At 39.0% G+C, this 12508-nt stretch overlaps 1 protein-coding gene across 1 annotated transcript in view; it reads right to left on the reverse strand.

The window, feature by feature from the left end:
* Positions 1–12508, reverse strand: part of LOC108674028 (GAS2-like protein pickled eggs) — an 80330-nt gene continuing 67822 nt past the window's right edge. Inside the window, exons 2-6 of the mRNA XM_018161926.2 lie at positions 11341–11448; positions 10572–10665; positions 8616–8823; positions 7240–7439; positions 1–6394 (exon numbers count right to left, since the gene is read on the reverse strand). Of these exons, the coding sequence (XP_018017415.2) occupies positions 5391–6394; positions 7240–7439; positions 8616–8823; positions 10572–10665; positions 11341–11448 (1614 nt within the window). The 3' untranslated portion in view covers positions 1–5390. The remainder of the gene's footprint in view (positions 6395–7239; positions 7440–8615; positions 8824–10571; positions 10666–11340; positions 11449–12508) is intronic.

Raw genomic sequence — 12508 nt, forward strand, 5'->3', positions numbered from 1 at the left:
TTATCGTAGGGTTTATTGATTGGAAAGACTACAGCAAAATTAATAAATTATATTCCCTTCCAGATTCTCATTGACTTGAAGCTAAATCTCTGCTTTTGCCATGAAACACAGAAATGCATTCCGAAACAATTCCATTCATCGGATATGTGAATTTTGATTGAGATGACACTTAATTACAGATTTTTTAATCATATTGTTGAGATAATGACCCAAATGTTTCATTTTAATTAAATCCACTACTTTTTTGGGAAAACAGATGACCATTTAACACAGTTTCAACCGTTAAGATGGAAATAATATAGGATTCCTGATAAATCAAGCAGTTAAAAAAAGAAAAACTTCACAAAACTGCAGACAAAACTCTAACGAAACACACCTTAGAATAAAATATAATCACATAGTATTTCCTCAATATTCATACCTTCATGACAGATCTTGTTCGTTCCCCCCAACCCTCCTCCCCCGGTGTGAAAATCTTGGAATATGGACTTCCAAACAGCCTACTTGCACAGCGTCTATACGACCACTGAGTTACACACTTATTCTTTACTACTTGCATGCTGACAGGAAGTGATGTACGTTCAAGTCCGCCAAATTATTATGCTTTCGAACTGAGGAAACAAATCACCTTATTGTGAACAATTTATAATTTACATATAAACTGCATTTGTTTTCACACAAATTCCATAATAAGAAATATGAACGAAAATACGATTATCATTACACTAAATTAGCTTGAGAAATGCAGCACTCAGTCCCGGTATATAAGAGCAGAGCACAATTCAGTGCTCCTCGAAAATGACAATTGCCGTTTTTAATTAAAAGCAAGCAAAAATGGAATGTCCGGCATGACGGTTTTACAACGAATACAAAGAATATAATGATTTTCCGCTACAAGAATGTTCATGAAAATAGGACCACAAATTTTTCTAGAAAATATGTAAGAAATTACTGCAAAATTTCCTTATGCGCTAGTAGAAAATGCATGTGCAAATCGTAACTCTAAGACCGATTGTCACCACAATTTTGGAAACACGTGCCGATGTTACCAACCATGATGAAAGTTTCATAGTTCCTACAACTGCGGAAGTTTCACGCCGCCGTATCACTGGTAATTCAGCAAACGATCGAATTCTATTTTTAAACCATCTAAACAACCTAAATTCAAACTGATAAAACCATTTGTTCAACATGGCACTTGCAGATGCACGCCTCAGTTTGCAAATGAATGAAACGCTCTCGTGAGATTTATAAAATACTGGAACGATTAAGCAAATTACAAGTAATATTACTATTTATTGATCAGGTTATCCATATATTATTTTGCAGCAACATCTAGTTCTTCAAAATTTAGCGTAAATTTCTTAGATTTGGGCAGAATTTCTATTTTGGGAAACAGAAATTTTTAACGATCCTATCATACAGAAAGAATTTTGGGAACAATTTGTTAACTTAAAAATTTAGAATTCGTCAAAGAGATAGGATACGTGGTAGCATTGAGATTACATTCTTGAAAGCATGATGCATAAAACTCGGAGAAAATATTAAGTTACACAAATTGTAGCATCGTCTCTTCACAGACAAGGACACATCCATAATGGACTTCGCATCCTATTTCCGCGAGGCCATATATCACAGAGCTGGAGATATTCACACCCTAAACCATCTTAGTTGTCGTCATTATCGGCGGTCTCAGGGTCTGGCATGATTCTATATCGTTATTTTCCTGGCACAACAGCTGAAATTGTCACCCGGTATGATTGCAATGGACTACACCTTAAGTCAAACTCTACTAAAAACAGCTCATGTTCTGGAGAAATAACAGCTGATCTACACAAGGGATTCATAAACAATTCTTATCAAGTAATTATCATGCAGCGACATCTATTCTGGGGAAAGTTTACCGAGAGTAAGAATTCAGTAGAGGGATAGTAAACACAATTTATTTGTGCCAACAGCAGGATATCAATTAATTAAGTGGCATTGGGTAAGCAATCTCTAAGAGATATGAAGCTGTCTGTATTCTTCCAGTATTTACATCCATAGACGTTAAGGACCTTTTTCTGGACATTTTGTTTCTTTGAACAATCGAGGAATTACTGAAATCGCGTAGTTTTCTCGTCATGGCAAGGTAATAATTTTATTCGACGTTTCAAAAACAATACAGATTGAATAATGGGACTAGGCCATTTATTGTTAGCATACCTCGAGCCTTTGAGAAGATATGAATTTCCGTGAGATTTATTACATTTGGAGATAATTGAAGTTTAATTGCAGTGCATCTAACAGAAATGAGCGTGGAGTACGAGACTACGCTTGGCAAGAATTTGGAAGGAGTTTTGGTTATGGACGAACACAGGCAATGCAATGGGACGGTTGAACGCAAGCGAAGAAGGCCGAAGCTTCGCCGATTGGTGAAGTTAATTTCACTACTGGAGGAAAGTCAATTCTGAATATCACGAAGCGTTGCGAATTAACTCTAATTATTAACGCGAAGGAAAGGCATTTTCTTAATATAATCTACACTAGAGAAGGCATGGCAGATGAAGGAAAAAAGAGGCTTCAGGGGTTCTAATGAGAATCCTCTCGAAGAAAAATTTTATCAAAATTGCGAGGAGTGACTTGCAGTCCTCGTTCGTGCTGCAATGTCATAGTTTAGTTTTCTAATACCGGGTATCGTGAGGAGTCATAGGCCGTTTATCTAGGCAAATTGTAAGGCATCAATTATACCAGACAAATTTTCAACGAAGTAATTGATTTTAAATTTGCTCACGCGCGAAGATAAGCGACTCAATGCTCGAAACAAGATTATTGTGCGTTAATTGCACAGGTTACCCATGCATTTATCAACTAATCCAGCTAGTATGATTGATCCATCAAAAGCAAAACACAAGACAACGACAGGAAGCCTGTACTGGGGATAAGCGTTTTTCAAAGGGTTAAATGTACATCTAAACCTTAGGGGAAATACAGAGGGCTGGAAAGCTTTAATTACACAACACCACAATAAAACATTACGAGTGGAAGCAAGCTGTTCAAATTTAATATCCTTATCTTATTGCCGCCAATTTCCAAGAAATCAGGTTAGACTTTGTAAACTAATTTGTAAGAGAAACTTACACCTGCCGAGCTGTTGTAAGTAAAAATCAGCTACAGTAACGAGCTAGGACCAATTTAGTAGAATTCAACATAGTGCATAGTTTCGAAAGTATTACATAGTTTCGAAAGCAAAGACAGCCTAAGTGTTGCGGGGTTCCTAAAAGCAAAGGAAACTTGTATGACAACTGACAGAGTTACAGAGCAGCCACAGACGTAGCGGGAGCAGGCAAATTGAAAATTGAGGACGCTTAGATAATCATTAATTAAAGGCTCTAAGATTATGAAGGGAGCTAATTAATGACATTAAGATAATCATGATTTGCTAAGATTATAAGTCACGAAGACAATAGGCTATTGTAGGAGTTCTAGGGGCTTAAACCCAGCCTCATCATAATAACGAAGGAAATATTATGAATTTATCAATCAAAATCTTGATTTAACATGAGCACCACAAAGAGAAAGCGAATAGCAAGACTATCTACATTAAATCCTAAAACAGAGACTACTCGCATAACAGTTCAAATGATTACAATAGATAGATATAAGAACTAATTACTAGGCACCACTTAATCCAAGCCAATTATAATATCGAATTAAACTTATTATGAAGGATAAAGTTTGTTAGAGCAAATATAATCTCAATACAAAGATGCGCGAATAAAATAGCTTCAATCAATTCTTAACATTAAATTATATTTCTGCCACGAAGCGTTCAGAGCGAGAAGAATTGTGCAAGTTACGTGCATTCTGGAAACGCACGGCATGAACGAACGACGTTCGTAACTACGGCCGCGGCGACGCCCGGCAAGAACAAATGATGTTCGTAACTACGGCCACGGATACGCACGGAAAGAACAAACGACGTTTGTAACTACGGCCACGGGACGCAATACAAAAACAAATAATGTTCGTAACTACGGCCTCGGCGATGCCCGGCAAGAACAAATGATGTTTGTAACTACGGCCATGAAGACGCACGACAAGAACAAACGACGTTCGTAACTATACGGCCGCGGCGACGCCCGGCAAGAACAAATGATTTACGTAACTACGGTCAAGAAACGCCCGGCAAGAACAAGTGATGTTCGTAACAACGGCCGTGAAGACGCACGGCCTCTAGGTTTGGAGAACATTCATCTCGATTTAAACGGTCACTTCATACAAGCGTCGTAATTATGGCTAATATAGCTAAGCCTCTCATCGCCGATCATCAGTCATATTTAGGAGCAGAAAATATGCTTGGCATTGCAGCACGCTCTTTTGAGTTAGAAAAAACATTAGTTACATTGACCTTATCATTGACCTACACTTATATTTAAAAATATCGCAGTTATCGAGCCTCTGCACCAATTTTAACCATGAATCATGAAGACAATTACTCCCATGACATAATAGTCTCGAAAATATGACAGATGAAAAACCAACTACTGTAAATAGGCAATATCCAACAGTAGAATTTCAGCAATATTTTGAAGAATCAAGTTAAGTAAGAATAAAATACGAAGTTCTAAACAATAATTAATTACATTATTCTGATTAATCACTGAATTAATTGCACCTAAAGAGAACGGAAAGCGCTGCATAGATTCACGATGTTGACGAGTAACCGTTTAAAGGGAATATCAACAATTAAATAGTTGACCTGAGCATCAGTGCATCTATCTTTAGCTCTACATATTTATTAAATTCAAATAACTATCGCAGTAGCGATCAGCACATCAATTAACACCACCTACAAATATACCGTCAACTTGTTGTTAATACGCTACTGATAAAAACCTGAATTATAATATCACTTTGCATTTCATTCTATCTACATCAATCCTTGCCCATAATATATTTGTGTTAGCTGTTTGACATTCGGTAAAAACGACATCATTTATCTTTAGTTATTTAGTGCAGTTTGTTAGGATCTAATACCGTTTAAATAAAATTTTCAGGTTAAAACAATACCATTCATCACCAATGTTGGAGAAACGCTTGGAATCTTAACAGAACCAAAGTCACTCGCCTACTTATTTTGACGTGCTTCACGATCGTTAAGTACGTGACATAAATAAGGTGCCTGTAATATTCAGCCGTAATATGCAATAAATGACTACACTTCATTCATTAGTTACATAATTAGAAATCAGCAAAGCAAGCTAAACACGAGATTACGTTAAGTTAATGCTTCATTACGAAAAAGATTTAGTAGTCCTTCAAATATACACAAATGAAATTAAAATTAACTTAAAATCTACGTATAAAATTAAAATCTATAATGCAGAAGCTTCCAAGGAAAGAGAGCTTCAGGATGGGGTGTTATGCGGAGGGTAATATACGGGGGCGGGGATCCGGGACCCCAAACCATCCCTGCGAGGAGTTAGCTTGGGGACAGGTCGCTCAGAGCTGGGTTGCAGAGGTCGGGGAATTTTCTTCGGGGAATTGGTGAGCGAGTGAGCGTTGCGAACCCATGAGCAGCTGAAGTCGTCGGCTAGATGCGATGGAGGCTCTTTGCCTTCTTCAGCGAAATGGTCTAAAACTTTTACCCTGTAACTGTTTACAAGATTTTCCAGTTGCTGGAGCATCTCTACGCTGGGTTTAGAGGTAACGTCACTCAGACCTGACACCTGCTGCTGCAGGTAGTCGGGCAGGTCGTCCAAGTGAGTAGGGGAGGCGAGGTTAGAATTTGGAGTTGAGGACTTTGGGGAGCGGGTCTGGGGAGTCACGGGGGCTGAATGTCCCATGTTGCGTCGAACAGGACCGGGCGAAGCCGAAGCGGACCGAAAACCTCGAGGAGAGGCAGGAGGCCGGTACATGTCAGTGTTGACGGTGGCCCTGCCCGCGCTCGTGCGGCCGTTCCATGTCCCTGGGTTACGTACAGGAGGTTCTACTGTATTTTTATTCGTGCGGCAGGCAGACAAGGATTTTCTGGCGGGAATATTGCGACTGAGAGATTGAAAGCCGTTGTCACTGTTGGTGCTGCGGCTGCGGCTCATGGGATAACCTGCGGACAGATCCGCGCAGCTGCCACGCCGCTTGGGCTCTTTCTTTTTGGGGCTCGGGGCCAAGTTCCACGCGGGTCGACTAGTCTCGCATGGGACCGTCGTCTTCTTTTTCTTGGCGGCGGCATTTTTGGCGGCAACGCTGGCAGGAGAATTTTTGGTGCGGGGAGGCGCTTGGGGAGCAGAAGTGCGGGAAAAACTGTGCAGATCACTTGGGCTTCGGGGAGGAGTGGATGGCATACCGAAGTCATCCGCCGACACAGACGAGCCCTCCGATGACGTCTGGGTCATGGATGACTCGGGACGCTCTGAAAGTATAAGAAAATATGAGGCCTAAAACGCCACTTCTTAGGACATCCCTACATAATAATAAGTAAACGTTATATCAAAATATGATCTAAGAAATTAATAGAGTAATAATGAAGATGAATAAAATGATACTGTCCAGGGAAAATCTTCCAAGTAACTATTTTATCTACCATCAAGCTTTGTTATAAAAGTAGGATTTTTTACCATTTCGTACAAAGAGTGTGAACATTGTATTGAATTTTAATGTTAAATTTCACAAAAAATGTCGAATTATATCAGCGGTAAAATTTTTTAATTGAACTCTATCCGCATAAGTAACCAAGACGTTTTCTAAGAACTCCCCGGCATCGGCAATATCTTGAAGCTTATAGTCACAACACTCAGCGGCACCAGCGTTGGCAGCCCTGAGGTCCATAGTCATAACACTCACCGGTATCGGCGTTGTCAGCCCTGAGGTCCATAGTCATAACACTCACCGGTATCGGCGTTGTCAGCCCTGAGGTTCAAAGTCACAACACTCACCGGTATCGGCGTTGGCAGCCCTGAGGTTCATAGTCACAACACTCACCGGTATCGGCGTTGTCAGCCCTGAGGTTCATAGTCACAACACTCACCGGTATCGGCGTTGGCAGCCCTGAGGTTCATAGTCACAACACTCACCGGTATCGGCGTTGGCAGCCCTGAGGTTCATAGTCACAACACTCACCAGTATCGGCGTTGCCAGCCCTGAGGTTCATAGTCACAACACTCACCGGTATCGGCGTTGGCAGCCCTGAGGTTCATAGTCACAACACTCACCGGTATCGGCGTTGCCAGCCCTGAGGTCCATAGTCACAACACTCACCGGTATCGGCGTTGGCAGCCTTGGGGTTCGAGGGTTGGCGTCGGGAGCGGGGTGAGGGTCGGGGAGCTCCCTGACTACGGTAGCCTTCGTCGCTGACTTCGGACGATGAATCGCACCAGGCATTGGGCTCGGGGGACTTCCCATCCCCGTCCTCGGGCAGGGCAAGGGTTGACTGAGGCAAAGGTCCTTTGCCAGCAACCCTATAGACAAATATTACAAGCAATTTATTATATTATAGTCAGTTTACATAGTCATCTCACATGCACACATGCACTAGTTCCTGGCCAAATGATTGACAAAATTTAATACGACATTTGAAAACTTCGTTTTATTACTTGAAATAAATCATTTTCCACGTGAACGGTTGCTCAAAATGTTTCCCATGTTGTAAGACTGATTAGGTCCTGGGAGCCGGGATCATTTTTATTCCTTAAATTCCTTATTAAGATGGGACATTAACTTCATGTTTGGCAATTCACACGTTAGATTTAATCCATATTGTGGGCGTAATTTTTAGGTCAATGGCATAATTTTTTCATCATAACCATTTCCTCAGCTCATACATCAGTGATATGAATCCATGATATGCAGGCCACAAATAATACGAAAAAAAACGTTAAGTAGATTATTTGCAAAAAATTAACCTACGAACAGTGAGGGATTACTATAATCCAGTAGGTATTCAATTGTTACCGGCACTATAGTGTAACTTGAAACTTGGTTATGAAGTTAGACATATACCTTAAAATGAAGACTGTTTGAAACATACTTTAAAATCCGGCGATTTGAAAGAAACTTTAAAATCAGGGCGATTTGAAAAAAAAACTTCAAAATCAGGGCGATATGAAAAAAATATACCTCAGTACTCACAGCAGTGAGTGACAGACAGCGCATTTTCTCGTCGACGAAAACTTGAGGTCACGGACAGACGGACAGACAGACAGACAGACGGACATGGCGAGCACAATGGTGCATTTTTTCCATAAATGAGAAAATGCGCTAAAAAACTTCAAAATCCGGGGATTTGAAAAAAAACTTCAAAATCAGGGCGATATGAAAAAAATATACCTCAGTACTCACAGCAGTGAGTGACAGACAGCGCATTTTCTCGTCGACGAAAACTTGAGGTCACGGACAGACGGACAGACAGACAGACAGACGGACATGGCGAGCACAATGGTGCATTTTTTCCATAAATGAGAAAATGCGCTAAAAAACTTCAAAATCCGGGGATTTGAAAAAAAACTTCAAAATCAGAGCGATTTGAAAGAAACTTCAAAATTAAGGCAGTTCTAAACAATGTTAAAAAAGTTAATTATAATTTGAGTCATAATTTGAGTCTTCCATCAGAAATGTATGAGTTGCAGCATTCAGACCTGGTGACGTTGGCGGGTGACTGGGAGCGCTGACGAAGAGACTGCGCGGCGCTGGAGTCGCGACGTGGAGGAGCAGAGCTGCGACGACGACCCGGCAGTGGAGAGCCACCCTCGTCACACCTGTCGTACGTCACTGACGACAGCTGACGGTCACTGTTAGGCGTCGTCTTGAAGCCGATGTGTGAGCAACCCACGACCACGCGGTGACCTGAACAAGTCGTAACATGTCAATATATCATGATATATATATCGTAACATGTCAATATATCATGATATATCAAAAATTTAAAAGCAAAGAAAATAGCCAGAAAATTCACCATTTCTTAAAAAGGAAAACGTTTCGGAGACCAGCTCCATCATCAGTTCAAAACCTAAAACACAGGTACAAACAATTAGCAATAAATTCACATTGATGCATAAATCGTCAAATGAGAAACAAACAAGAATGAAGCAAACACGGGCACAAATCTATCTATTTACGATTTCGAGGGGATATGAACTATTAGCGGCATTTAAAATAGGCTTTTGTTTAAAAATATAAAGGGACTCTAGAATTCGCAAGTCGGAAACACCGGTCGTGGAGGCTAAAATTCGAAAATCACTATCGGACACTGGCACGTTCACTGCTCGGCATGGACGCGTACTGCTGAATGAGGGGGATGCACAAGCAGGTTTCCTGTTCTAAAACTCCTTCCTTTATGCTCCGCCAGCCTAGTATAAAGAAATGGTGAATTTTCTGGCTATTTTCTTTGCTTTTAATTTTTGATAAACTTGCGATTTAAGCAGTCAAGTGATTTTAATCATGATATATATATCGTAACATGATATATATCGTAACATGTCAATATATCATGATATATATATATCGTGACCTGATATATATCGTAACATGATATGTATCGTAACATGTTAATATATCAAGTTCACAAGGAATTTAAAAGCAAAGAAAACGCTAAGAAAATTCACCATATCGCTATTGAAAACGTTTCGGTGTCCAGATTCATCATCGTTTTCTTTGCTTTTAAATTCCTTGTGAACTTGCGATATAAGCAGACTGATAATATAGGTACTTATGTCAATATATATGGCAGCGGATTTGTTGTGCAAATAAATCTTGTATTTACTTCTTTAAGATAACTAAAAGCTTCATTTGGAACTGTTACTTGTTGATAAGAAGTTGAATTGTTGTTCAATTTTGGAATTTGGGTTCAGTGTATATAGCGTTGAAAGCATAGCTCGCATCTGGAATAATGTATTACTGCAACGTGAACTGCATTTTTCGCAAGCTTAATTTACATTGTTTGAAGATGGATTAACGTCGCTTGAACGATGAATCGATTTTTATGTAAGATCGACTATAGTTATTTGCAACAAACACTAACGTTGTTTGCAAGTTAATGTTTATACGAAATTCACCTCTGCCGTTTGCGAGCTGAAAGTACGTTGTTTCGTAAAACGACTTAACATTTATTATACAGTGTTGATTAAAGTTATTTTTGAAAGTAAGTTGTTTCGTAAAACGGCCTAACGCTTATTATACAGTGTTGCTGCCTAAAGTTATGTTTGAAAGTATGTTGTTTCGTAAAACGATTTAACGTTCATTCTACAATGTTGATTAACATTATTTTTGAAAGTAAGTTGTTCCGTAAAACGACTTAATGTTTATTCTACAATGTTGATTATTATTATTTTTGAAAGTACGTTGTTTCTTGAAACAACTTAACGTACATCTTCTGCAGTGTTAGTTAACGTTATTTAAAAAAAACTCAGTACCCAATACAGTGAGTGACAGTGAGCGCATTTTCTCAGAATTGACGAAAACGTGAAGCCACGGACAGACGGACGGACGGACGGAAGGACATGACGAGCACAATAGGGCATTTTTTCCATAAATGAGATAATGCGCTAAAAAGAATTAAGGTTGCTAGTGAAAGCAATGAACGAGTTGGAACTTACCAGCTCTGCAGCGGCAGGGATCATGCTTGTCCAAGTAGTGCTCGAGAGTGTCCCATCCTCCGCCCACGCGAACCATCACGTGGTTACGCAGAATCTGCACGTCGCAAGAGACAAACGTTAAAGACGAGACAAAATGACAAATTTAACAAATGTACCAGTGTTCTCTAATTAAAAATACTTATTTACGTTAAATTTTTAAATTCGGGAGTAAAAATAGATCATACATACTGATCCAATAAATAGGGACTGTTCATTCATCAAGATTATAAACAAAGTTTGTATAGATAATAGTTTTTGGAACATTAAAATATAAGAAAACTTGTTCCGTGTACATTGGTTGGGCTTTTGATACAAATTAATATGAATGTCACCTTACAAATGTAGATAATATAGATGCAAATTATAAATTTTTATTGAGAACATATACAGATCAATAATTATAATTGGCCCTTACTAAAAATTATTACATTCATGAATGATCCAGATTAATATTCATCGTCTGATGACTTACAAACGAATGCTGGCCCTTTGATCACTAATCAAAACACTAACATAAAACTATTGTTATTCAGATATTCTGACCTCTGGACGGAATACCATCTAGAAACCAAATATTGGTTATCTCTGATTTATTTTATGGAAAAATTTATTAAAGAATCTCGTGTAACGGACCCTGACGAAGATAAGGACTTATAATTTAGGTGTAATTTCAGTTACCAGGTAAAGGTTTTCATCAAGAAACTCATCTTAATAATTGCATGTAACTGACCCTGACGAAGATAAGGACTTTGGTGTCGCCGATCCTGTATTTGCCGTCGGACACTTTAACCATCGGGAACTGTGATGGACACGCGCATCTCTCCACCAGGTCCCGGACCTGTCAACAACAAATGATAATTAAAATATGTTTCTTATATGATAATATTATAAACATAAACAATCGATAATTAATAGACAGAGACGATAGAACATTAAATATTCGGAGATCGCACTACAGAATATACGAGTCCTAAATACACGGTACGCAACATACACGATCGAAGATCATACGCTGAAATACACGGAGGGTATGCACAAAAATGCACGGAGATCGCACTAGAAAATACGTACAAATCACACTTCGGCATAGACGGAGATAATACGTAGGAATACACGGAAGTGACACTCTTGCATACAGGGAGTTCACACTCCGGAATGTACAAAAAATGACCAAATTTTCAAGTTATACAATCTATCGGTATTCATCAAGAAAAAGATTGTTTATAAGATACCACCACGAAAGAACACGGTGAATATCACTTGATTGTCGCTTAGTTCCTAAATGCCGAGCTTCCTGAGAAATGAAAAGAGGCCATAGAACAACAATAAATTTTTCTCTGAAGAAGCATGAAGATCGATTACTATATCATGGTTTAATTATATCGCAAATGTTTTTAATCCGCATTCCCGGGAGAAAACGATGTAATAAAATAGTTGTTCTTTTGAATTCCAGTCCACCCATACGATCCAATTCGCCAGTTCATAACGCATAACAAAATAAATGCGATCTCGATTAAGCAAAACTCTTCCCATAAATTTAAACAAAGATTAAAAGTCACGGGTATTTGTTTTTATGTTTTTCACTCGCAAGTTGCAATTTGCGCAATTTAAATAACTTGACATTTATATGAAAATTTAACGACTAAAGTCAAACAAGTGCAATTTCTTCAGAATCACCACATCAGACTATTTATACTGTCTTCCAAAGATAAGTTTTTGCTAAGAAAAAACTCATCAGAACTTTTCCGGACCGACATGAAGAATGTGAGCAAAATATCAAGTCGCTGGAGAGGAAAATGAACGACACGGCAATCCTTAGGAAGAGTAATTTGTTCAACCGGTTAGTTTACTTCTCGAAGAAATATACTTAACAGCATTTAAGAAAAATGATTGTGTGT

This window comes from Hyalella azteca, unplaced genomic scaffold (genome assembly GCF_000764305.2).
Source record: "Hyalella azteca isolate HAZT.00-mixed unplaced genomic scaffold, Hazt_2.0.2 contig11130, whole genome shotgun sequence".
Classification (NCBI taxonomy): domain Eukaryota; kingdom Metazoa; phylum Arthropoda; class Malacostraca; order Amphipoda; family Hyalellidae; genus Hyalella; species Hyalella azteca.